The 27,762-nt window shown below is 39.1% G+C and overlaps 1 protein-coding gene across 5 annotated transcripts in view; it reads right to left on the minus strand.

The window, feature by feature from the left end:
- Nucleotides 1-1,479: 1,479 nt before the first annotated feature.
- The window catches only part of TRABD (TraB domain containing), a 35,637-nt gene continuing 9,354 nt past the window's right edge, over nucleotides 1,480-27,762 (minus strand). For 3 of the 5 annotated variants that reach the window (XM_048301163.1, XM_048301165.1, XM_048301164.1), the window contains exons 2-10: nucleotides 25,381-25,443; nucleotides 23,157-23,235; nucleotides 20,348-20,514; nucleotides 19,338-19,478; nucleotides 14,283-14,393; nucleotides 12,759-12,898; nucleotides 10,394-10,566; nucleotides 8,641-8,752; nucleotides 1,480-6,012 (exon numbers count right to left, since the gene is read on the minus strand). In XM_048301163.1, coding sequence (XP_048157120.1) covers nucleotides 5,838-6,012; nucleotides 8,641-8,752; nucleotides 10,394-10,566; nucleotides 12,759-12,898; nucleotides 14,283-14,393; nucleotides 19,338-19,478; nucleotides 20,348-20,514; nucleotides 23,157-23,235; nucleotides 25,381-25,404 — 1,122 coding nt within the window. In that variant the 5' untranslated portion in view covers nucleotides 25,405-25,443 and the 3' untranslated portion in view covers nucleotides 1,480-5,837. Of the gene's footprint in view, nucleotides 6,013-8,640; nucleotides 8,753-10,393; nucleotides 10,567-12,758; nucleotides 12,899-14,282; nucleotides 14,394-19,337; nucleotides 19,479-20,347; nucleotides 20,515-20,650; nucleotides 23,238-25,380; nucleotides 25,444-27,762 lie in introns of those variants that run through there. The other 2 variants (XM_048301166.1, XM_048301167.1) reach the window with 2 other exon arrangements.

The following is a 27,762-nucleotide window of genomic DNA, read 5'->3' on the forward strand; positions in this document are numbered from 1 at the left end:
GGGAGGGGCGGCCGGCGGCAGCCGCCAGCCGGGCGCGGGGGCGCTGCACCCACAACAAGAAAAAAGATAAACGAATGTATGCCACAGGTCAGTATTCAGAATGTTCATGTTTTGTGTTATTTCAGTTAAAAGCAGGTACCACACTGGTGAGTCAAGACCAAACCTCTCCAAGTTGTGCACACTTACCTTCTCTGAAGGGTCCGGTGGATGCCTCCACTTGAACCCGGACAGAGTAGGTAAACCATCTGCAGACAGTAGATGGCACTAAATTATTACTATTACTTGCACTTTCCATCTAAACGCAACAGATTCTCCGCTCTAAAGAACTTGGATGAGAGACGACGTGGGGATGGCAGCAGGGAGGGGGAGAGGAGCTGCCCAGTGCCGGGTGGTGCACACCCAGAACCCTGTTGCACTTGTACAAACTTAAAGCCCTGAGTAACCTTGCCAGGCTTGCCCACACACAGCTCGAGCAGACACAGAACACTCCTGCTGGCCATGGAGAAAGCAGATGTGCAGTTTAGTAGCTGCAGAGACACATCACATTAATAACCACCCTGCTCTATTCAAATATCACTCTTCATTACTTTCTCCAGATTATAAATCATCTCTGCAGCCAAAATCACGGACATGTTACCACTGACATAATGTCACTTAGCTGGGAGGAGGCACAAGCCTCCTCCTACTGAAACTGGAAGAAAGGGATACGGCTTTTTTTCAAGTCTGATTCTTCCCCCTTTTCCCTCAAGCGTTAGTCATGATACACAGGCACCAAGTATCTTGGATAAGGCAAGTGTGAAAGTGGCTGTGTGCATCTTTCCCCCGTCCCAAACGCTGCTAGAGCTTCTCTGTGTTGTACTACACAAACCCACAGACAAAACCTCCAACAAGCAAAAACGAGTGTTTGCTCACTTTGCAGCACAGCCGTCCCCAGCAGGGAGCCACCAAGGAGGAGCCAGGCCAGGTGCCAGGACTCAAAGGACAAGATCTTGTGACTGAAAAGAGCATACACAGCACCAGCTCCTACCCTCTTCCCTACTGGAGTGAGGGTAAGGGTAGCTCCATCTTTGCTGCTGTTGCCTCCCTGAAAGCTCCACTCTGCAGTGGGCACAAGGCAAGCGACAAGGGAGGGGATAATTAGGACAACCCCCAGCCAGCGTCTTCAGTTGGGAGCTGCTGAACAGGACAGCTGTGTCAGCTGTTCCTGGTCTCCCCACATACACATGGACACACAAGACTTGCTGGTGTGAGGATAGACACAGCTGGTGCATTTTTTCACCTGAAGAGTCAGTAGACTGATTTCAGCTGTGGATCTCTGGAGCTACTTTTGTCCTGTGCTTGATGTCTTCCATGTGCATTTCCACAGCACGGGCTCAGCACCCCACTGAAGTCTGTCCATCAGTCAGCCACAAGAGTGACCCTTCTTCTGCCAATACTTAAAAGCTCCCACATCTTACAAAAATGTCAGTCTTAAAACACTCAAGTCTAAAATTAAAGTTTATTTCAGTTTTAGAAACAGGGAAATACATACATGAGTATCTTAGGGTTACACAAGTGATAATGTGCTGTTTCTTTTCCATGTGTAGTTCCCACTGCCTACCACTTTGAGGTAATTTGATATATTTCTCAGTTTTTAAGATGTTTTACAATACACATGGAAACACATCTTCCAGTGGAAACCCAGACATTTTAATCCACCTTAAAAAGTCAATTTTTATATTTTGTTCAGTATTTGGTATAGAAAAACCACCGCAAATGTGACATGAGCCAGCAGTGTGCAGTGTAATGCTGGTGAACGATACACTCCCAAAGCAGGCAGCTGCTGGATGCCACCTGAGGCTGCCTGACCGAGCACTGCTCCAGAGCCGAGCTGCTGTGCAGCATCCTCTGCCACTCCCAGGGACACTACTGGACTACAATGTTCAAAGTTTTTTCTTCCACCTAAATGGTTTACCCAGCAATTCTTGTCAGCCACAGCGTCAAGTGCAACTGGAGGGAACTTTGCCTGATGAAGGAAAAATGGGCTGCACTTTGCTTTACATACAGTCAAAACAGATGGACCACTGATTGACAAAGGGTGCAAACAGATGGTACATTATCTGTATGGAATACAGCTTATCATATATAGTTACTTTAAGTATGAATACAGCATCTTTGTATTAATACTTTTTTATAAAGTAATGGTCATATTGATTTACCTGTGTCAATTTGAAAGATTAAGCTCTTTGTCACTCATTCAACATCTTTTGCACTTAAAGGGTCTTTATTTCCCACATGGAGGATAGCACTTTAAGCACAAACGACTGTGCCTGATATTAAGTCAATGCTGGAGTGCTTTGCTGGACTGGGACTAAGGCTGTCAAGCTCCTTGCAAGACTCAGCACTGGAGAGATTAAAAGAAAAGCAACAACAACAAAATCAACTCACCATGCCTAACTCTGGACTCTGAATTTAAGTACTCACGTTGAGCAGACAGTCTCCCTGTGTGTTCAGCAGGACAGGGAAACTCATCCTTTTCCTCTTTACACATGGTAGGCAGAGAAACTAGTTTCCCTGCTTCAGCATTACACTCAGATGCCCCTCAGCAGGAGGTATTTAGTTCAACTAATGTCCTGCAGGAAAATGTGTTAGATGGTGGAATTATCCTGTACTAGATCTAGCTAACCAGTGTTTGCTCTCAATAAAAATACTGGTTAATTAGGAAAATAAATGCCTTCAACAGAAATGGTGGTTAAAATATTTTATTTTTTATATAATAGAACATACTGCTGTTTACTTTAAATCATTTTAGAGTAAAGGCACACATTGTTAAAAATACTTCACATCACATGTACAAATGCATAAAACAGATGTACATGTCACCAAAAAAATATAATATGGCTTCATAAGGTTGAGGTGGGGCTGGGACAATTCAACATATACTTAAATTTTACAGGATGCTGTTAACACTGAAAGGACTGGCTAGAACAGAAAAGAATGGACCTAAAACACTGATTATGTTATATAAACAGTACAACATTGAATATACAACATCAAGAATTTGCGTATGGATTCATAAAATTGTTAGTTCTGCAAATTCATCACTTTCCAGTGCCACTGAGTAAACAGTGCGTGCATATGATCTGCCAATTTGCAACAGTGGGAAGATAAACGGCAAATTCTCCATCCACAAACAGGTTCCCTGAAGAATCTGCTGATATGCTTTTTTAAAAAGAAAAAAAAAGATTGAAGCAATAGACTTAAGGTACTGAGTGGAGAGAAAAACTGAATAATGAATGGGCACCTTAGATGGTAATCACTTTTGGCTAAAAAGCATAAAACATTAAGTCTGCAAGAATGCTCCATGACAATCATTTAGCATTAGTCCCACCCAAGATTAAGGCTCCTATCTAAAATTAACCTTAGATTTGTTTTCCTTTGTGTAAAATTACCTGAGCACAGATATCAAAGATCTACAGAGCTTTTAAAATATCTGCAGATACTTAAAAAATCTGTAGATAACTTAAAGCAAAATATCCATATATTTAATTCTACCGGCTAAATATTCTCAAGAAAACAACCAACAGAACAACATTTTGGTATGTCAGTAAAGCCAGGAGAAGAGTGAGCTTAAGCTTTTGCTTTCATCTTTTAAAAATGTACATAAAATGTAATAGAATTATTCAAATAGGACTGCTTAATTGTAAACAATACCTTAAACGTTTTTAAAAAACAGGAATCAAAATTCAGACAGTCACTCTACTCTTCTATACATTGTTTACAAATGCTGCTTTTCCTCTTGCTAGAGATGGCTGGTGGTTTCTTAAGCACTGATAAATAGAAAATAAAAGGACCTGCCCCACTGTCTTCTATATTATCATGTACACTTTGTGTCCTAGAAGCATGAATTGCTGTCATTCTCATTTGCTAAGGTTTATTCCCTGGACACCTGTAAGGCCCAGAACCAGAAAAGCACCTAGCATTATCTTAAGAGCTATGCAGAACAGGGTTAGATTCAGTAAGTTTAAAGACAAACATGCACTTTAATAATTTCCTGCACTGGAACTGATAAAATTTTCAAAGTGCAAGGCAGAAAAGCATCAGGTTGCATGGACAGACCAGCTCCCAGCAAAGTCAATGCCATCACAGAAAGGAGCATCAGACCCTTAATTTTAAAAGCTTGAAAAAGACAACACTGTACAGAAGATACATGTACATATTTTCAGCAAACAAAAGGCTGTACGGGACCATTTCCAACACAAGGCTTTGGAAATGCACCCTATTAAAAGTGGTTTCTGGATTTTATTGAACCAACTGAAAAAACACAGACACAAAACACAACATCACCTTTGTCTCCTCCTGCCTCACACAGTGGTTGCTATCTTTCACTCCCAAAAGAATACAGATAAAAACCTCACTTTCAGCAATGACCAACTGTATGAGCCTGAGGAGCAAATGGGACTCTTCCATTCAAATACATCAGGTTAACTTCGATATGACAATGTTATCTGTCTTGTTGAACTCAGACTAGCTGATTGCCAAGGGCATTTTACAATCACTGACAATCCTTATAAAGGGAAGGTACCAAAAATTCCAATGAAATACGAACCTAGGACTAAAAAAAAAAAAAAACCAAAAAAAGGGAAGAAATAGATTGATGATGGATTACTGTTCTGGATAATTAAAAAAGAAAATAACAGCAGTCTGTAGTACCCATAATTCTATGTATAAATAGCAGGTAATCCAAATAAAATGCTACAGTTGGTTGAAAAACTAAATTGAACACTGCTTTCCTATTAAATAGATTAAAATATTCATCCACTGAGACATTACATTGATAAATAAAATATTTTCATGTAGCAAAAACAAGGGGCAGATTAATTCAGGCTTTTTATGCCAAATATGAAAGGTCCGAGAAACAAAAGTAAATTGTACAGTAGTTCTAGTCTCTTAAATTTACAATACTGAAACCAGCAGGATTTGGCTAAATAATACAGTTTAAATAAGCTAATCTAAATGAACAGAGTGTCCTGTAAACATCTGACACAAACCACATTGCATTCTGATGGGGTGGCTATACCTTCTCTATGCAGGAGAAAGACAATTCAACTGGTGGTGGTAACAAGGGACACAATCTAAAGGCAACATTCCTGTTCTTCAGTAAGGCTTGTAAAAAATTTGAGCCGTGTACGTATGACAGCCTGTACAGTTCTGAAATTTCTGGAAAGCTCTTAAGTTTAAAAAAAAGCCTAAACGTTTTAGGTATAAAACACACATTGAGAAGATGTCCTTTTAAATTACGTGTAAAAGTGTCTGGCACCAGAAACAACCACTTGGTATTATTATACCTTAGGAAAAAAAGCAAAGAATCACTCAAGTGTCCCTGAACTTCAGAGGAGATGCAGCTGATTAGATTATTTTGTGTTGTTCTTTCCTCTGGAAAGGAGCCATGAACACACATTCTTTAAGCTCCCTGTACTACATCATCAGTAATATATATATTATATATAATGCATATATATAGTGTATATATATATAGTATGCATATATGATATACACACGTATATATATACATATATATATATATATATATATATATATATATATTTGCATACACATTTCTTTTACCTCAATCTGGAATCACCTGGTTTCATGCAACACACCTACCAAGAATCAAAACTATTAATCAGATCATAGCTGGTGTAACTTTAGTATCAAATCTTTTATTATATAGTAATTGAGTGTTGCTCAGCATCAGTCAACTCTGACTAGAATCCTCATTCTTCAGTCCAGTTTACATGTTGCCTCCATCACCCTTTCTTCAGCCACCTTCTTCACACAGAGCCTCCACTCAATGTTCACTGCTGAGGCACCTCTGTCAGCCTCTGAAGATAGCTCTGTGTTGCTGGCATTGAGAGAACAAACTGAACTGTCCTGTGACCTATTCGGTAGCAGCCATATCCCAGCAGTCCAAAAACTGTTGCTTTTAAAACAAATTTGAAAATCTTACTTGAAGTTGATGGAGGAGGCACACTGAAACAAAAGATAGAATGCGATATTAATATTTGCATAGCTGGAAACAGCAGGCATTTTCCAATTAAAAAAAAAAGGATCTTTTCTCCCCTTCCTCTCTATAGTGAGGGAAATTTTCAGGTAACAGATGCATCATGAATGAACAATGTATTCTTTCATGTTCAAGGGCTACATATGAATTAAATAACAATTAACAAATACTAACAAAGCCTTTTCTACTTACAGCTTTTCTTCTTAATGGCTAGGAACCTTGACTTGTCCATCACCCTACCAAAATAATTAAGTCAATATACAGAGTTCTTGAAGAATACTAAAAGTGAATATTGAGATTTTCACAGAAGTGCTTGGAAGTCTCTGCACCAGCCACCTGGAACCAGGAGGGCAGAGGACAACAGGGACACTAGGTCTACCCCCAAACTGTCAAGCAGTCTTACTGTTAGCGTATGAAGCAAACAGTTAATACTACCTTCCCGATAAAGCTGACTTTGAGAGCACAGCCACATGCACATGCAGCCCTGCACCCTCACTAACAGGCTCTGCAGCAGCTCAGCTGGCCCTGCACCCACAGCAACTCATAATACTCTCACAGGCAACTCAGAAGTTTCCATATGTTGTTTCAAAGAACCCTCAACGTATCATTTATTCATTTCCAGAAAAAGTTTCTAATGTATTCAGAACTAATCAGTTACAATAGTGCAAAAACACTGGGTGCTCTCAAACCAGGTTAGATGTTCTGAGATTAGGATACAACTAGACTGAGTTTAGATCCATGTGCTCAAACTAAGGAAAAGTTATCACTGGTAAGATTTTGCACATTACAGCATGATACAGGAGAGTTCTAAAAAAGCATATGTATTGAACCAAGAATGCTGTAAAGGCACCTCTTTACATGTTCTCATATGCCTCTCTACCTACTCTTTCTCAATTCTAATCCCTCACCACAAATTTTAAAAATCAATTAATAATAGCTGGTCAGAACACGGTGCTAATAAAGCCAAGCCCATGGGTTCTATCCCTGTATGGGCCATTTGCTTAGGAGCTGGACTCGATGATCCTTGCACATCCCTTCCAACTCAAAATATTCTGTGATAGACAAAAGGTCTGCTTGGAGCAGAGTTCAATGAACTTAAAAAGCATGAACTTAAAAATTATAAAAAAATTAGAAATATACATATGTTTTTATCCAGACAATTTTCAAGTTCACGTTGCAAGTTCTAAAATTTAACTAAGTACCTGTGAAAGTCTTTAAAACTTTCCAGTTTATAGAGGTGATAACACTAAACACACAAAAGAAAGCCCTAACTCTGCTTTGCAACTGCAGTGCAACAGCATGAGGGTCAAAAAAGTTTAAAGAAAAATAAGTTGCAAATATAGCACTCTTATAAAGGTCATTTGCTTCATATTGTTTCAGAAAATCAAGTTAATGCAGTATTAATGTCTTGTGAAAGATACTAGTAACACTTCTGCTCAGTTATGGCACTGGCATGGTAAAGATAATCAAGTCAGAGCCTAAACTTTGGTGAGAAAGACCTGTGAGGACTTGAAGACATGCAACTGGTCTTTGGGCTGTTCAGTTCTGTGCTGTTAATGATGCAGCCAACATCCACCACACAACTACATGGCTTTGGACAACTTCATTGTACAGGTTATTTGCAAGGGTGCAGAGGAATATGGACATCTAGTTTTTGACTCCAAGTGAAGCTTAGCCTTGAAAGGTAATTATAAATGGTTAGGCAGAGCTTCTGTACTTTGCATGCTTGAATCCAGACACCAAAAGTCTTTCTAAATTGTATTTCAGATGTCTAAATATACCACTTATAGGGATGTCAGTCTTTTCTGGTTTTCATAGCTTCTGAAGAGATGGGTAAGGTGGTTACATAAACACAATAAATGAATGTGATAAGTGTCAATATTTGAAAGACTCTATAATCCTAAAGCACCACAGACCAATTCTACCCAGTTGTATTATAATCTCTCCTGTATTTCTGAAGTCCTGACCTTTGTGACTTTATCGGATACACGTAGTCTGAAAACTTTAGTTCTTCAATTCTGTCTTTTACAAAGCACATACATGTATTTTAATAGGTACTTTGAAGCAAGAGTTCACCAGATACGTGCCTTAAACCAGCTCATAATTAGTTAGGGATACACATTAAAACAAGTCATTACTTATATATACAGTTAAAAATAGGATACAAGCAACTGCGTCACTAAGCTTGCCAGAGTCAGCAGTGTCCTGACAAAACAAAAGCTTTAAATCCAATGGTTTATATTTACCTAGGTTAGACTAAAAGCCTTGTTCTGTTTTCACCATCTTCTACAGCCCTCATTTAAATTTTCATTTTAGAAGACTTAACTGAGGACCAATTAATTTTTTTTCTAGACAAGGGCATATTCTCATCTCTACTTCCCTCCATATTCAACTCTTTACTTTTTTCCTTTGATTTTTTCTTTGCTGTAAGCATAATCTGCAAGCATTGCACAGCAAGTCAGTGAGCTGACATGGCAGGAACGACAGTAGAGATGCCTCTTTAAGCTGTGACAACCAACCAAAAAAGCTCCAAAGAAACTGCTGGTTTTTAGCAAGAGAAGCTGTTACATCAACATGCAGGAAAGGACAACTGTTACCTCATTATTTCTTGGATCTTTAAGTCAGAATTCCAGTTCTTTTCAATTCCAGGTACATGACCCATTCCAACAACACCAACTACAACAGCTGGGATGTATTTTCTAGGTTCATCTGAGAGAGATGTAGAGAAAGGAACATATCTGTAAAAGAACTAATTTCAATCTATAAATAAATAGGCAATGTGTGAGATTACAAAATTGATTTTTCCAAGACGCGGGGGCTTTTGCTACCAGATATTGAAACCCTGTTGCTACATAACATACTCATTTCACCTACTGCCTCTTTCATTGAAAGTCTGAAAAAGTCAGCACAGTTTCTGGATTTTCAGCAGTCATTTATTTCATACACAGAGCTGGCCAGTGTTCATACTCCAGCCTCAGGGTGACAGGCTCAGCAGATGCAAACTAAATTAATTTCTTTCCTTCTCTGTGTTGGTCACGTTTCTGTGCTGCTTATGAGGAACACTCCTGGTCTTTGCTGTCTCCTGAACACAGAACTTTCTCCACCACTTTGGACAGTGGCACCTGGCGCACAAAGTGTGACAAGATTTGGGCTCACAATCGGAGAACAATGCTTGAGGCCACACCTGTCCCTGTAAAGTTCACTGTTAGACACCTTGTCTCAGCAAGAGCAAACCCAGGGCAGTGACATGCAGCAATTAGACAGCTACCATCAGACCAATGCAACACATGCCAGCTCTCACCCTCATCTCCCATCTACCATCCAAATTTCACAACACCCAAAATGTGGTTCCTGGAAGTTTTCCCCAATGAAAAATACAGCACCATGCCACAATAAAAATAATTCACAAAAAACTTTTTAAGTAATAATAATCAGGCTGCTTTCTTATGGGGAAAATTCTGCATAATACATAAATATAAAATACAAGTTCCACTGTCTTGCTTTAAATATCCACCCTTGATTTTTCCAGAAAAAAAGTAAAAATGTGAAAAGCAGCCCAACCCAAAAATGGAACAAAACTGTACTGAAAACAGTAGAACTACTATATATATACCAAATTGGTTTTTTTATAAATTTTCCTTTTCTCAGTCTGTTCTAGGGTTGCTCTAAATCAGAACTGCAACTAGAAAGAAGTTCTGCACTAAAGTGATGACAAACACTATCTTCTTAAGATATTAAGAGGTAACATACGTCAGTATGCTTATCTATAGGAAGGGCATGCAGATCACATATGCCAGCAGAATACTTCTAAAGATTAGAGAAATACAATTTTTCTGTATGCCCATACCTTGCTGAAACAGTGGAGTCACAAATGATTATTATTGCCATATCATCAAAGTTCCTAGCAGCCCAATTTATAATTTAAAAAAAAATCCTATGAAGAGTACTGAAACTAGAGAATCAAAGAACGAGTCCCATTTCTTATCAAGAAATGAGTCCCTTAGCAGCCACTGACAACAATTAATTTGGTGAAATAATGGGGCAAGTGAGATAGATGACTGTCCCATGCTGTGCTGTCATACTGGATCCCTGCCTTTTGAAATATTGTCTGGCTAACTAGTACTTTCCAGTTTTAAACAGCACAATGAGAAAGGGAACATAACTTAAGTGTCTACTGCTCTAGGTGGTTTCAGCAGGAGAGTAACACCCCTTTTAAATTTTTGAAGCATTGTATCTTATGTGATATGCAGCATTCGTGAACAGAACATCCCAGGTTTCCTGAGAACTGAACTTTGGACCAGTATACAACAAACACCTTGCTGGTCATAATCTCTGCTTTAAAACAATTACTTTCTGAAGCTCGAGGTAGTTCTATCTGCTTTGCTGCTTGCTTCAGCATGTAGGTCAAGTAAATATCTCGTTCGGAGACAATTGTTCGATGAAGATCAGGGAATTCTCCAATCATTTCTGCCATCATCTGCTCCAGTAAATCCTTCTGTTTGCATTTCTCCACATCATCTTTACTGAAAGAAAGGTAAGTTTTCTCAGTATCTGTTTGTCTGTGACAAACCAATGAATAAAAACAATTGGGTGTTACACACATTATCCACCTAAACACAGTCTACAGTTCTCCTCCCCCAGTTTTCCTCTCCAGAAGGAAAATAATCTCCACAAACCTGTAAAACTTGATACCTAACAATGCCTCTACAGTGAAGGAAAGGGAAAAAAAAGAGGTCACTTGCCTTTAGCCAGTTCAACTGGATTTTCTCCCTTCCCACTTTAAAAGCTGACAACTCAACTCAGCAAAACCCCCAGGGCTTCAGGGGCAACAGTTACCATGGTACCCCACTTTCCGTGTGTATTAACAGGCATAGAAGAGCCTATAGAGAGCTCTTCCGAGGAAGGAGATCTGATCACTAAACACACAGAGACTACTTAAGGAACAAAAAAGGCACGCTGTAAGGCACCGTCTGAGGGCATGGAAAGAGATCTGCAGGTTCCTAGTGTCAATCACTGGTCTTCAGCTGGGAAGTCAAAGTTATAAACCAATTCGCAGAACAGAAGAATAGAAAATGGGCACGAAATGAAAAGTAAGAACTGCAGGAGTAAATGTAATGAGCTTTTATTCTTTTCATAGGTACTATAAACCCTTCTGTTAGCACCTCTAGCTGTGGGTCATAGCCTGCAGCAACGAAATTATCTGGTTGGCATCACTGTCTACTAAAGAATTATGTCAAACAGGCTTCCTTTAGTTTCCAAGATGAAAAGGACACTACAAACGTCAGCAGGGCAACTGAAAGGAGAAATGCTAGCTTTCAACAGACCCAGAAACATCAACAGACTGACAATTTTGATGTTTAAGTATTACTCCATTTTCCATGGAATCTCATGTTGATGGCTGGATGCACAATACTCTCTCTCTACCCAATAACTTTCTGAAATAAATGCCTTTTGTTTTCAACCTCTATCCACATGTTATGTTTAAAAAGCAATTGTACAACAGTAACTGAAATGTTATTGCCAAGCTTCATCAGGAAGGTAGCGTGCATTTACTATAATAACATTAATATTGCAGTTGAAAACCAGACTGTTCTTAGGATGGATAAAAAAATGGGAAAAAATGCACAGAAAGATGCCCCCCAAAAGCCTGAAAATTGTCTCATGCTGGTATCAGACAAAGTAGTAAGAAAACTTACTTGGTGCATGAACTATAGTTAATGGCTTAAAAGATGGTCAAGCTCATTTTACAGATTAATGTAATGTCAAGTATTTACAGTAAATTACAATTAAGTAAATGTTAAAACTGCAAAACATAAAGTTTGATCAACACAACTACAGCGTTTTAGCCCTGGCCTTATTTTAACAGCCTGTAAAAATGCCAGATGTCACTGCATGAGCTGCAGAGTTCCAGCCACAGGCTATGAGAGAAGCACTGAAATTCAGGGGCCAGGCCAAGTGCACTTCTAACACCACTGCAAGTCTCGTAGGTGGAGACTGAATTTAGGAGAGCAATTGTGCACACGTTCTCAGCCAGTTCAAGTTATCACACATCTACTTGCGGAAAGAGCACGCAAATTTGGCACAGGGACGTCTCTGAAAGGCAGGGGAAACCAAGAATGGCTGTCCAAGAAATAGTAACATAAGGCAAGACTTCATAACAATGCACCTTTATAAAGGCAATAATCATTTGAAGTCTGTGGACAACATGTGGACTCTTGAAGTTTCCTCTTGTTCCAAAAATCTGCTCAGACAGCAGATTTAGTTCTCAAGCTGCCCTGATCCTGATGTGAATTAGCACAGAAAGCCTAAGACCTGTGGAACTCTTAAGGACATACAAATTATTGTACTGATGCCCTTACTCTCTTTTATTTACAGTATCCACACACAGTGGTGGGAAAGATTTTATTCTCAGCATAAAAAAAATAATAATTTAAAGAAATTTTTTCTAAGTATACTAGGAATTCTCCAGCACCTAATCTTACGCTTCATCTGGAAGTAATGCATTGCAAGACAATTTTAAAGGAAGAGTTGACACAAGATCAGAAAGACAGCTTTCACTTCAAAAATACATATTATTGCAGGGTACTTTGTATATTCATCCTTCTCACTAACTTCAGATTTCATTGCATCAGGCTGGGTACCCTCATACTAAAGTCAAACTCAAGAACTAAATAATACACCCCAAACATAAAACATATGAGGTGCTTATTCATACCTGATGGGGTCAGATAAGAAGCAAAGGCCCCAAGCAAGCTTGACTTTTTGCCAGAAGGAAAGTGCAGCAATTGCTCTCTTAAATGTAACAGGGATGGGTCGGTCACCGAGGTGGAATTTACAGAAAGGTACTTTACTGGCCTGAAACAGAAGATACAAATAATCAGTCAACATTTCATACTGCAGCACAGCACATTCTTATTAATGAACGTTAAGGATTTACTGTGTTATACAGGGTATCTTAAAAAAGAGCAAGTAGTGTCATACTTCAACATAAAAAAAATATTTTGGCTTTGCAGTAAATAAAATTTACAAAATACTACTACATTACTTCATAAAGGAATAGATCAAATACACAATGTATTGTAAAAATTGTAATGCCACACCCTTGAGGTTACTTCTACTGAAGCAGAAAGCTTCTGATTATTACTTCATAAGGTGACAATGGGGCTCAATATCTATCTGAGTCTGAATAAAGTCTGAGGTGAAACAACTGTCATCATTTTGCTTTCACCTAGGATTTGTCAGGATCATTAATCTTTCAGTTGGCAATGGTAAAATATATTAAAGAAAGAGCTCATGAGACAATAACTGATGCCAGATAGCACATGATAATGTGAGGTGAGACTTGGCTGTAGCTCATGCTGACAAATTTTAGCACAGAATAGAATTTCTAGAAAATTCTTTCCTATGCACAGTTCTTTAAAAATTTCCAGCAATCACTTTAGAACAGGACGGAGATAATTTTTTTTCTTTCCCACTTAAAATGGAAAATGCTTAAAACGTTTCGTTCTGGTCTGGAATGCTCAAGAAAATACACTTTGAACAAGTTTTCTTTTTATTAAGGATGAAGACACCAAATTATTCCAGATTCTTTATCAGCAATGTTCTCTCAGATTTCCTTACTAGTACATAATTTACATAAAAATAGCAAGATACATTCTGCAAGATGGATACATACACAGAAAACAGCGTCCCAGTATTCCAAGACAAAATGAGTAGTGTGATACACAGCTACTATTTAGTTCCAGGTATCACTGCTGGCAGTAGTAGAAAAGGTGATGTTAAAAGACCATATAGGACTAACAGACCAGTCAGATATTTCACTTCCCCAGTTTTTCTAGATGAATGGAATGTGTAAGATCTCACTAATCCTTTAGAGCTGGTTTTCACAGCCTGAAATCCTGACACCACCAACAGTGGGACCAAGATCAATATTCAGAAGTCAAAAACAATTGTTTAAATGAAACTAAATTATTAATGAAAACAAATATCTTCAGAAATATCATCAAGAAAAACCCTTATCATTTGAAGCCTTTTTGGAATTGCTTTCATACCACTATGTCTACAGATCTTTTCACCTTAAGGTACATGTTGAAGTCAAAAATTATTTTTACTACTTCACTGGCTTCAGCAGAGGTATGGCCAGAGTGCTCTTTTCTAGGCAATAACAAAATGATTTTATTGAGTTCAATTCTGGAAGCAAAAGGCCAATAATCTCAGAAAAGCCATTTCAAGTTCGCACCTCTTTGAAAGCCTCCCTGAATTCTCCTCCTGGGGCCATTCCCAGCTGTTCTGTGATGTGAGCAGATACCTTCAGAAGCAGCATTTGCATCAATCCAGACATGACTCCATTCTGGCAGAAGAGGGAGAAGAACATGTAAAAAAAAAAAAAAAATCTACAGGCTGAAGAATACACTGTTCACAGAATTGAAAAAAACTTTAATTATTTTAATGAAGAAACAGCACTGAAGCTACATTTTTGAGCCAATTCACTGACCAATACAGCTCATATTTCAGTTTTTATCAGTTTACCTCACTGTGCGGCCAAAGTATTCTACCTTTCAACAAAAACGTATAGCAGGTTAAGAAAATAAAGAAGGATAGCCAGACTTATTTCAGCCTATATTTACTCTGTCTGCTTGAAGAAAGTGTCTGGATAACTTAATGGTAAAACAGTTCATACCATTTAATTTTTCTTTATCTGGATACAAAAAAATAAAGGGACCACAGGAGTATATACCATTGAATGTACAGCGAACACCACATCATAGAAACACTGAAGTGAACAGCCAGTGGTCTAATCCCAGACATGTCTACAATCCTGAAAAACACTTAGGCTGAGGACTGGTTAGATGAAGAAACAGAGAATCTAGCATTGTACAAGAAATTGCAGTGTATGATTTCAGAACGCAAGATCTTAGAAGAGACCTCACAGCCCTCAGTATGACTCAGTCCCACAAGAAGATGGAAGGCTTTCTATTGCTTTCTTGAACTGAGACTTAAAATCAAAACTCTTCTCTTGAAAAGTAAAGAATTCTCCTATGTATACTTAAGCAAAATTTTCCTTTCCTGACCCTTTACAAAAAGAATGAAAAAACATCTCAAATCTGTCCCTTCTGTCCAGCTCTGGCTGTCCTCAACAAGTTACTTTTATGATTAAGACTCAATGAATCAACATTACCTTACCAAAGCATAACCTGCACCTTGGTTATACATCTCTTCCAATCTGGCATCAGTCCATAATTCTGCCAAAAGGGGCACCGTCTCTTTCCTCAGCAAAGGCTAATTTCCTGCTTTATCATCAGCTTCATGCAACTCGGGATGAGGCTACACAGGATAGCCTGACTTAATATAACTGCTGGAAGTTACCAGAGAAAGGTCCTGGTCTCCATTCTTTGCTCAAATGACCCACCTTGTGCCAGATCCAATGCTGGCGTAACCTTTCCAAAGGCTGTGGATGGTTTGTGCAGTTAAATGGACTCAAGATCACTGAGGACCAGAACTGGCAACAGAGGGGTTATTTCCAAAGCCAATTGATTACTTTGTTTATCATACTACAAACTAGCAAGCATGCAAGAAAGTCAAGTGCTGGACTTCTGGAGAGAAGGAAGAAACAGGAGAAAAAGTGTTTTCAGCATCCCTGAGATCCGATAAAGTGCCTGGGGAACAAAGGTTTCCAGAAGTTCAGAAAAGATACAAAACCCCCCTCCAAAAAACTAGGATAATGCAGCCTGAGGTTATTTTCTGGCTGATCTCTCCTTCAGGATTGATGCACCTGAAGTTGTATTTTATACAACAGGAATATTTGTCCTGTTGGCTAATAGAGGGATACATCTTCGAAGGGTTTCCAAGTTGTCTGTGCTCTTAACCTGCACAAACTTAGTGCCTGCCATATTTGTTTAGCATCAAGGAGATAAAAGGTGACAAGCAGCTGTATATGTAGCAACAACGGGCCAGCCAGATACTGTCAGGGGATAAAGGGAAAAATGTACAAAAAATGATGGGAGCAAAACAGTAAAGGAGGTTATTATCTATACCAGATTAGTCAGTGTTGTATAAAGGAAAGCTGACCACAAAAGAACATTAAATCCAGAGTGGATGGCAATAATTTCATATGTTAGATGCAACAGCCATAAATAAACATAGCAAAACTGTCGTGGTTTGACACAAATATATAGAAATTTAACTGCACAGGCAGAGGGATGCAAAGCTATCAGCATACAGGAAAGAGAAAGCAAACCACCAATTTTATAAGCTCAATGTTCAATAGCAGTCAGAAAGCAAGACGAGTAAGAGATTACCAGGAAAGGAACAACAGGGAAACATGAGAGCACTGCTGTACAGTCTTTAGCAGACTCCTGCCTTGAAAACAAGATACTTCAACTAGAAAATGCTCAAAGAAATACCAAATACACAAGAAGAGATTAAACATATTAAATACTTGTGAGGCTTGGGAAAGGATGACTGAGGGAAGATACACTATTGGACACATGACTAGCATAGAGACGATGAAAAGGGCAGGAAGAGAGAGCAATACCCAGGCAAAGAACACTTATACTACGCATGGGAACACAGCCTATGGAGGGGGCCTTGGAGCTACTCTTTGACAGCGTAACAGGTCACCGATCCAGCACCAAGTGCAGAAACAAACCACATGCACTTTCATTTGCAATTCTTTTAAAAACCCTAATTCCCACGAAGGAAGGCAGCACAGCCTTGACACCTGGAGCCTGGTATTGGTTTTCCTGCTGCTGCAAGAACACTGGAAGTTAGACTTCAAAACACAAGTGAAGGTAGCAAGTGAACAGCAGCCTGCTCCTGTCCATATGGATGTAGCTATCATCTACCAATTCACATGATATCAATTTTATTTAAGAAGACTATCCCTGTGGGTTACCTAAACATGGAGGGCTGTACTACACAGTGCAAAATGTGAGCTTTTTTCACTAGCCAGAACCAACATTACAATATATTCCTCCACAGGCAACTTCAGACAAAAGGAGGCTAAGCTATGACTCTGCTGTCACTAGCTCACTTCTGCCCTCAGAGCAAGGTTTCGCAACTGCCCCTCTGTGCCAAGACTAGCAATCTTACTGCCAGTGGGGGATGATGCAGCAAAAAAACCAAGCCCTGCTCAAACTATCACAGGGCCATGGTATGGACACAGAAGGGATAGTAGAACCAAGATGCTGGGGAAAAGAGAGAACCTGTTGTACCAATTTGGTTTAAGCCAACTGTTACTGCTTGTGGATAACTCCAGGTTATCCACATTTGAGCCAGATACCAGTCTGCACTGTGTTGCCTTGGTTAATGGAAAGCAAACAGGTACTTCTCTGCAAACAACTGTAAGGGTTTTGAAATTCAAGGAGGAGCTAAACAAGTCTGGTTTTAACCTACAAGTTGCGTGATAAGCTGTGGATGCCAGTGACCCATTGCAAATATGTTTCATGTTAACATGCTGCTCAGTTTCCAGCTTCAATTAAGAGCAATGAAATCCAATTTTACAACTTAATATTTATGTAAGTGACTATAAAGAGACATCATTTGGGCTTTTCTTCCTCATTTCCAAACTCAAGGATGAAAGCTGAAAGCAGCTTTGACTTTCAGTGTAGCTTCTGGGGCTGGAGGCACATTTCAATGAGAGGAGGCAACTAAGGCATAACTGAGCAACTTACCAACTGGTCTGATTTTATTACAGAAAAACAAAGATACTATAACTTGGCATGAGACAGTTGGACTGTTCTTCCTGGTTTTCCCTATATAATCCATGCTGTTAGCGATTCAAAGGGGAAAGATTGGGGGTTTTTTTGGTTGAGACCAGAGATAGAGAAATATGTTCCTTAAAAGGCCCAATGTTCAAATTTTATTATTTGCATTATTCCTGGTGGTAAAGCAGACTAATACTGAGCTGTAACAATAGCAATGATCCTTGTAGTACTCTCTGGCTTTAGAGTAAACAGAGTCTGTGTTTTCTACTGTCTGCACACAAGATCACTTCAAGCCTGGTAGGAAGCAGTAACTGCAAAGCTGCCAACACAAATTTACATCACAGAGAAAAAAAGTCTGCTGTTTTGTTTTCATTGTCCTTTTCCTCTTAACACAGCAAAAACTGTTGCATTTAGCTTTGATATAAAACAAGAAGTTTCTGTGCCTGTTCACAAGGTCAGAAGACCCCCAGTTATGCTGTTCCAGTTGTTGTGAACAAGCATTTTGGCTACATGCATCAGAATAATCCACCTTACCTAAAATAAACAAATAGATGCAGCAATTCATGCAATATGCAAGTGTTTTGCAATGTCTTTTCCTTTGATAGGGCATAAATAAAGAAAACAGGAAAGGCATTACTGCCTAACTCTGCGAGTCAGAAAGGCTGCTCTGAGACATCGTGTGCGAGCACACACACTGGATAGCCCTGAGCCACTACAAGTGCTTCTGCATGGATGCAGATTATATTCCTATCAGGGGTGCAGTCCTGGAAATTCCCCCATTACATCAATAAAGCAATTCCAATGTACAATTACCACACGACCAAAATAACAATCTATGAATTTCTTCATCCAACTGGACACTGAAACTCTTTTTACTATTGACTATACACTGCCATTCTAATCAAGTGTCCTTTCACTTTTAAGTCAACTTTGTGTTATTTCACTGTGCCTAGCTTAAAATTAGTTAAATACAAGCTAACTATGTGGAACTGGAAAAAACACAGGACAACATTTTTTTTGCACACACATCCCGGACATGTCCGCATCAAACTGCCAGAGTAGTCATAATTTGAATAGAATCCCACACTTTTCAGCCCAGATTTTTCAGAATCCCCCTTCAGGGCCTACTATCAGTTAGAAACTACTCAAAAGACAAGTGGATAGGAATTAAAGAGCAACACACTAGGATGAAGAAGGAATGCAGCAAAACAGAAAATACCAAAATTAAGTGCTCCTTAAATAGCTGTGATACAGATGCAGATTGCCGAATAATAATTACATTTAAATATATTAGCAGAGCATTACAATTGCAAAGTTAGACTTGTGTCCTGCAAATGGAGCAGCTGTTAAATGTAGGAGGATTCCTGTCAAGGTCAACAAATTGCCCAAACGATCCCATTGTGAAAAGAAAATCCTCAATGGTCCATCTGAAAACAAAAAAAAATACCCAAACCTATTTTTGCCACTGTAGTAGTACTCTCATCTAGGTCAACAGTATAAGGTTCCCAGCTGGCAAGAACACTGGTTTTGATTCAATGTGACAAACTGCTCTTAACAAAAACCTTAAATTCTCGCTGTAGGAATCATACCTGCTTTATAGCTTGTTGAAGTTTTTCCAGATTTATTTCTTTGGCTTCTTTTAGTAATGTCTTTTCATCCATCTTTAACATAGAAACTCTGTACTGGCATAGTTCCACCACAACTACATCAGGCTGCACTTCTTGTATTGTCTGAAAAAGATGAATTTATTTATACTGCTTTAGAAAGGAATAAATGCAGCCAATATCAGTATTTTAAAGAGAAAAGGGACCTTAAAAGCACATTCCAACAATCATTTTCAATTAAAAATCAGTAGAATAGTAAATAAGACTTCTCCAAATAACTATGCATTAAGAAAAATATTAAGGAAGGTGACAGCAATTGAAATTAAGTTAAGACTTAGCCTTAGTTACTGGATGCTTTAGGACAGGATAATTGTGAACACAATGTTCTGGGGAGGGGAGCAGGAAAGAAACACTTCATGTTAAACTTTCCACATTCACAAAATTAATTTGACCGTACTCTGTGGTAACCTGCAATCTGAATTAGAATACACTTTGTGCCAGAATTGTCAACCCTGGTTCTTACAAGATTCCTCCCCCTCTAGCTCCTGGATAGTAAGGCCACTCTAAATTGCAGAGTTTGCAGGAGGTACAGCATGAAATAGTTTCTACTTGCACTAGGGCTTCAGACCTATTTGCAGCTTGAGAATGGAATCAGAGTTTTGGGCAGCATGGTTTACAGCTAAATATTATACAGGCAACGTAAGCTTCACGAGTGAGATTTCTACTTTCAACACTAGCACTGTATCTGCCTTTTTTATTGAAGGGCAAATAAAAATATTTGAGCTGGGAGAGCAATGTATTGCATCAAAAATTATTACTGTAAAATGTCTGCCTCTCATCCCATAGTGCTGTTAGCCCTCCAACAGCCAACTAGAAAAAACAGAGCCTGAAGGTTACAGCACAGAACCAAGTCAGAGAGCTGGACTTCATTCTGCTAAGCAGTTAGTTGACAACACTATAAAGATGCTGCTGAAGGGCTCACATTGAGTATTTACCTTTACTACATCCTTTTTGCTGCTGTCACTGAAGTGGGCTGTTCCAACCACATATACTTTAGACCCATCCTCAGTGTCAAGCTCAGTGACAGTGCTTGGTAAAGCAGGCCTTTTCTGCCTCTTCTTCAACTTCATCTCCAGAAGAATTTTAAATGCATCTGCATCAGCTATAAATGTAAAGAAAAACAGAAAAGAAAAGCACACATGATATAAAGTGCAGGTACGTAAAACAGAAAATAAAAATGTCGCCACTAAACATCAGAGCAGAGCTAAAAGGCCATTGATTTACCACTGTAATCTTACATTCAATTCTGAAGCTACATCATTGAGAGTGCCATCACTGGAGAGGCTGCCTCCAAGCATGGGTCTCAGTCCAGGTTTCCTACCCTGTGGACACTGGGACAGGTTGTCCACGCAGTTCAGTAAGGGAAAGAGAGAAGCTGTGTGGCAGGTGAGGTGGACAGAGAAGCAAAGAATACTTAGAAAAGGTATACACTAAATTAGAGAAAAAATAAAAAGAAAAAAAAGAGCATTTTAAAATTCTAAACCCAAAGTGTTCCATTTTGGGATTCTTATCTATATAAATGATAGCAACACATGGACACTGGTGTGAATATGATGGCAAAGTCACCTGCACATATTGGCACATATAGGATACCTACAGTACCAACCTTAGCCTTTTCCATGATTAACACACCAGGGATCAGTACACAGAGGAAAATTAAACCTCAAGAGGTATTTAGGTCAGGAATCCAATCATTCTTCCCTAGATTCAACAACTATTTAAGATCAAAATGGTACAGTGTGAGTTTAGCCCCTCTATGTCAAGCTTGCCATATGGAAAACAGGAGGATCTATCAGTTCCATCACAGTTACTTGTTAAATGCCAGATAGCCTCACTGACTGAGATAGGGAAGCTTTAACTCTATAGCAATGGGAAATAAAAGTCGCTTTGAATGAGTCATCTTTAAGCTGTAATGCATCTTAGAAAAAAAAGTATCAAGCAGGAAAGCAGAGTTTTGTTTCCAACCAACTCTCTTTCTCTGGCAAGCTGCTGCACAAGTTAGCAGAGGTCTCAAGTGGTCTCCAGAAGCCTGGAATAGGATCATAAGCCCAGGGAAAAAAAGAAAGATTAGTGAACAGTTTGTAGGCAGGATGTCAAAGACGCAGATAAATTACAGCCTCCTACCACACATTCATTTTATGAATCGGATTTAATTGTGTGGCTCTGGCCCCAGTTCTGTCCCACAAATACTAATCTCGTAAGACTTTATGTAAAAAAAAAAACCAACCCCAAACCAAAACCAACCAACCAAAAACCCCACCAAATTAAAAGAAAACCAACCAAACAAAAGAAAAACCCAAACCAGAAAAATAAAAGCAACCCTTCAACATCCTTCTTAGCATTTTAGCAACCTACTACTTCATGGTCAATACCCAAGAACATGGTGTGCTGCAATCAGTACTGTCTGAGCTAAGACAATGTTGCTGCCAAAACAGATGGTGATGCTAAGGAGGAGGTAAGGAAAACATGACTGAAAAAGGAAGAAGAGGAAAGGCTGTTGCATTTGTAGCACTCGCAGTCACATAATTATAAAAGCAGTCATAGCAGATCAACAAAAACCCACCTCAGCAAATATCCTGCCTCCCACTATGGTCAAAAGTGGATATGTAAGGGAGAATATAATACATGGGGAAGCGTGTGTAACATCTGTCTCAAGTACTTTCCTAGCCTAAAGCCATTTATTGTTCAGATTCCCCCAGTTGAAAGTGATTTCTATGTATTTGGTAATCCTTAAAGGGTGTAATTGCTATTTATTTTATAACCCTTCACCTCGCACATATACTCGGTACTGGACTGAATAATGTTTCATGTGAAGAAAAAGTGCTATAGTGGTAGAGTGCCAGATGTTATAATTTAAGGACACAATTAAGGAAAACATTCTCAGGAGTAGCTATGTTTTTCATTGAACCAACTTCTCTATCGGGAGAAAAAAGCAACATAAAAAATTAATCTGCTTCTTCAGGTCTGCATATGCCTCCCATACCTTTAGTCAAGGCTCTCTTTGATCCCATGAAAGTTGAGATCCCTAGGAATTATTCAGCAATGTTGCTGTTACACACTAATTTGCCCTAAGGTGGTTTAGAGCCTATTACTCACCAGAAAGAACAATTTGAATGTTCCTATTGTTACAAATAAGCGCTGTATACATTAATATCACAACAGTGTATCAATATACATAAAGCAAATCTTAAGAAGCCTTTGTTTTCTCCTCTTGAGAAAGAAATGCCTGTCATTATCTGATCCTTACCAGTAACAGCTAAGAAAAGATACTCTCTTCCTGGGATTCACAAGACAGTTTTGGTTGGAATACTTCTATTGCCACATCCTGCAGGCTTGCCAAAATATTAACATGCTAGTGTGGGCAAAGCATTCCACTTGGGACAACTGATCAACATCATATCACTAGATGCCAGACTGTCAAAACATACTTACGCATCACTGGCTTAGAAAGCAATAACTGAGCTCAAAACAATAGCTGAGTATATCTATTAAATCTAAAAATATTTACTTTTGAAAGTATGGGATCAGCAAACTGAGAATCAATATGTCATTGCTCTTTCTGAATTTGATTTACACAACTGGGCCTTGAAACAAATCAAGAACAGATTAAGTCAGCTATGACTTCATTAGCATCTCCCTTTTGTGCTAACCACCCTGTCCTTTTTAGCTAAGGAAAAGGCAAGGACATTTAGCTTAATACCCTTCCAGTGTGATACACCCTCCCCAGTCAAACCAGAAACATACAGATATTCTGCGATACACTTGACGTTTCCTTTGGGCCATCTTCTGGTGCATCAGAGGAGGACATTGGATCTGCAGCAGCCTGTATGAAAAAAATTCAAAAGGAGGCTGGGAATTATAATGAAATGTTTTAATACATCTTTCCCTTTGTGAGTTTACTCAATTTGAACCTACATATAATATTCAAACAAGTAAATAATTTAAGCAGTGTCACAGTTCAAAACATCTGTGGTTTTACAACTATTTTTCCTAGCTGCCTGAGTATGAGGAAGAACATACCAAAGACTAACTACTTCATGCCTATTTTAAAAGATAATATTTATACCTGACAGGGAGTTTTTAAATAAATGGGATTCCACATAAAAAGAACAAGTTTATCTCTAACACTACTATAGCACCTTCTGTATTGAAAACTAAAATGTGCACTGATTATTTTAATACCATTTAACTCAACTACCAGTCAGCATTAGTCTGTCAGGAGTCTGACAAAGTTAATCAGTACTCACAAGACTAAACATCCATTCTAGAAAAGTCAGGCCAAGTATTTGTTGGGATAAGGCAATTACACAATATGCACATCAAATCTTAGAAAGTTCATGTGCATGATGACTTTATACATATCAGAAGTCAAAGCCAAAAAGACACGAGACATCTGCAGAGTTTTGCTCTCTAAAGGAACAAAAGGTAATTGAAAAGATTCCCAAAGACTGACTTTTAAATATTATCACTAGAAGTATATGATGCAGGTCTTTGGCTAGCAAAAACCTTTCTTATTTTTGATTAACAGGCAAGTTTTAAAACGCGTGCATAGAATTCAAACAATTCCAGTCATTCAGCCGATGTCATCCAAGCCAGAGAGGCAGAGTCAGTGCAGAAAAGACTCAGGAATAAGAGAAAGCTAAATTATAAACTACCTTTAGGCAACAACATTAATCCAAAATTTAATCAGGATGATTATTGGAGGAATTTGGAATTTCTGAACAAAATGAAGTCAAAATGTTAGAGACAGGATGAGAATCCATCACCATTTAAGTACTTTCCAAAGGAAAGGCAATATTAATGAGTCAGCAAGCAGGCAGCCAACCTCTCCTGACAGATGCCAGCTTTTTAGCTAAAATGACTGGTTTATTTACTTTGTACTTAACCTGCTAAGGTTTAAAGCAAGACTGTACAAAGCACATCCAATTGTTAAGAGCTTTCAACAAAAGTAATTATTTTCCTCTTGCATTCCTTTATGCCAAACAGGAATTTGGAGAAAATAAATCCTGAGCGTCTTACCGTGGGCCCCACTGAAGGCAAGGAAAAATTTATGATACATTTCATGGAGTAAACTCAAAAAGTACAACAGCTTTACAGTGCAAAGTTTAAAATACTCACAGCAACACATCATCCTTTCACTACAAAGTAAAAGTCTGTTCACTGACAACTGCAAACTGCAATTACACTGCAAATTGCAATTACATTCACAAATCTAATTTAACACCAGCTCAGCTTTTGATCAGAACATATGGCTTGACTCTACTGCTTGCATACGTTAAGTCTAGTCACAAAAATATTTTGGAAAAATTTATCCATCTGTAACATATGGAATTAATCCTGTCACTTATGCTGGCTTTGTCATCACAACATCACAGCACTGCAATGAGCACAGCACTAAGCCACCACATTAGCAGTTTGTTATTCTTTTTTTTTATTAACAGGACAAAAGAACAGACATTCGTATACTTCATAAGATAAAAATTTCCTGAGCTTCACTTGTTATACCAGAAAAAGCTTTTGAGATACACAGATATGAAAGGAGAAGAAAAGGAACAGAAAGGATAGAACAAGCATCTCAGTTGAATTTGGCAAGGAACTTAAGCCATGTACAATGTGATTATTTGTACATAACCAATTTCTGTAATTCTCACAAAATCTTTTTCCCCTAAAAGTCTGATGTCATAGGTTAGGCTATTTTATGCAATTCCTCGCTTGCATGTAGAATAATACAAAAGACCCATTTTAACTTTTGCAGCTGGAGGGACAGGGAACCTGAAAAGAACCTAAATGTGTGGAAAAAAATAGCACTCAGCTCTCTGTCCCCATTTTAAAAAGGGTCTCATGCTGGCATTCTCAACCCTAAGACTTTGCAGAATTTCCCCACGAATGAGTTGGAAGAACCTGGCTGATTCAGCCTTGACCTTCCCTGCAATTGTACTGAGATACAAAGTTCATCTCCAAGCCCTACCTCAGGCTGTTGCTCCTCTTGCATTCCTGTAGCGTAGGCTTATTTTCACCAACCACACAAGAACTGAAAGAAGTAGAAAGAAATGGGAGAGAATTAAAAATTAATGGCATAACCCAGAATACTGGCTCAAGAACTGTCAGGGGGAAAAGAAAAGCAGATGCGTCTCTACAGTCTCTAATAAACGTTGAAGTAATAAAAGCAGCAAGCTGAAGAGGCACAAATGTCACCTCTTCAACTCTACTGCTGTTAACCACAACAAACCAACAGCAACACCCCCAGCAGCAGGGTAAAACTAGCCTGTTTCAGTATGGTTCTTGAGGTGGCTCTAAAGCCAGAGTATAGTTTCTGCAACAGCAAAAATTTTGCTCAACCTGATCAGTAGTTCTGTCTTGTCCATATAAACTACATCCAGACAGTTTTTAGGCAAATTTTAGGAATCATGTCTATTTCTATTTCACTGCTGCAAAGAACAGGAGAGCAGCCACAATCTTAATATTCAACTATAGTCATACATGTTGTTTTATCTGCATCATGTGATCACATATATTTACAAATATGCCAGGGTTAGATCAGTCAGCCAGTATCTGTATGAAAACCCCATGAAATTCGGTTTTAAAACCCTTAGTGAATGGTTTCCATATCTTAGTTTAACAATATGGATGAAAGAAGGAATCTTAAAAGTCCAAAGTTCTCCCTGAAGCTGGCAGAGTGCTATGACTGGACTTGAGTGGTACTCTGAGGCAGTTACCCAAGACACTGAATGCAGGACTACTGCTCGTTCTGCTTATTCTCAGTGCCATCCAACCAAAATTGAAGCACTCAAAGAAAGTGCTGCTTCTTTACTACAACAATTTGGGCTACCTCCATTTGAGCTACTTCACAGTACATGTGAACAGTGTTTTATTTTATTAAATAAAGAGAGAGCAATCCTGAACAACTTAGTCATAGAATACATTTGCACTCCTGCTCGGGGGAGTGGACAGACAAGTTTGGCTCCTGCCCTACAGTTAGGTGAGGCTGAGGAGAAAAGCTGGCTGGCATCTGGGTGACAGCATACGTCAGCACACAAATGTGATGGCAAGCCTCCCCCTTGCCCAAATACAACAGTCTCCTGCAGTAGGATTAGTGCTCTGCATCCTGGTTTCTAAAAAGCCATTTTACTTTCTAGCTTTGCTTAAAGTAAGTTTCTTTTAAAGAGCATTTGCCTGGGCAGTATGAAGCATGTGAGTGTAATTCTGTCCACCGGCACATCTCCCTCCACACAGCAGAGGGATTTCAGGAATTTGTGCCTTTTCACTGTCCACTGCTCATGGTCAGCCAGCAAACTGGAGATCACAGCTGCAGGCTGGGCAAGAAAAAAGCACAGTGGCCAAGATCCTGGCTTCTGCATGGTGTCTGGAGCAAAATCCCCATGAAACCCAACAGAGCCCCACAGCTTGAGCAGGCAACAGCTACAGACACAGCTCCTGAGCTGTGAGGCAAATACCTCATTAAAACAAATACGCACTAAACACAGTCCAAGACGTTCAGCAAAACAAACTATTCAAAAACACCAAAGAAGTCTGCACAGGCAACATAAGCACTTCAGTGGTTTTGCTACAAGGTACAGTATCATTTTAAAACCACGGCCACGCCTTCCTGCCTTCCAAGGAGTCAAGTCAAGGAACCTTGGATGTCAGAGTAAGCTGAAACAACAGGTGAAGCTGAACTGCTCTTCTGCTTCAGTACGCCCACAATGTGTGAGTGGTGTGGACAGATCTAAAGGAGCACAGCAGAAGGAAACCCCTGCCTTGAGACCTGCAACCTGAACAGGACACACCAGCGCACAGGCACCTCAATGCAGACAGTCTGTCAGTTTTGTGGGCTTAAGTAAACCCAGCGCCTCTTTTTATCCTGTCCTGTCTCTGATAGACTGGCTTAACTACTTGTTGACTTAGGCAGTAAACCAGACTGGAAAGCAGGCTCAGTTTAAAAAAAAACCACCACTTTTTTCCGTTCACATTCTACCAAGGCATTTTTAGTTCAGATGACCAAACAGCTGCAGGAAGAACTGCACCAGCAAGACTTGAGGAACAGCATGAAACGGAGATGTTGAAACCAACTGCCCTTTGAGAAAATACTTGTCCAATTACAACATCACTCAGACTGTACTGATGCTCAGCTCTGGGCTTGGTTCTCAATTGGTCTGTGTGCAAAATACCACAGTGTTTTTCTGCCAGTGAATCAGCTGGCCCTAAACACAACCTAAAGCTCTAAGCTTGATTAAGGCCTGCTGGCATTTGAAAACATGTCTCTTATCTACAGAGTGCTTTTCAAAATAATGAACTACAAGTGCTGTTTAAAGAATAGACTCCTACACAGAAGCACTATGTGGTGTTTTTT

This window comes from Corvus hawaiiensis, chromosome 4 (assembly GCF_020740725.1).
Source record: "Corvus hawaiiensis isolate bCorHaw1 chromosome 4, bCorHaw1.pri.cur, whole genome shotgun sequence".
Lineage (NCBI taxonomy): Eukaryota > Metazoa > Chordata > Aves > Passeriformes > Corvidae > Corvus > Corvus hawaiiensis.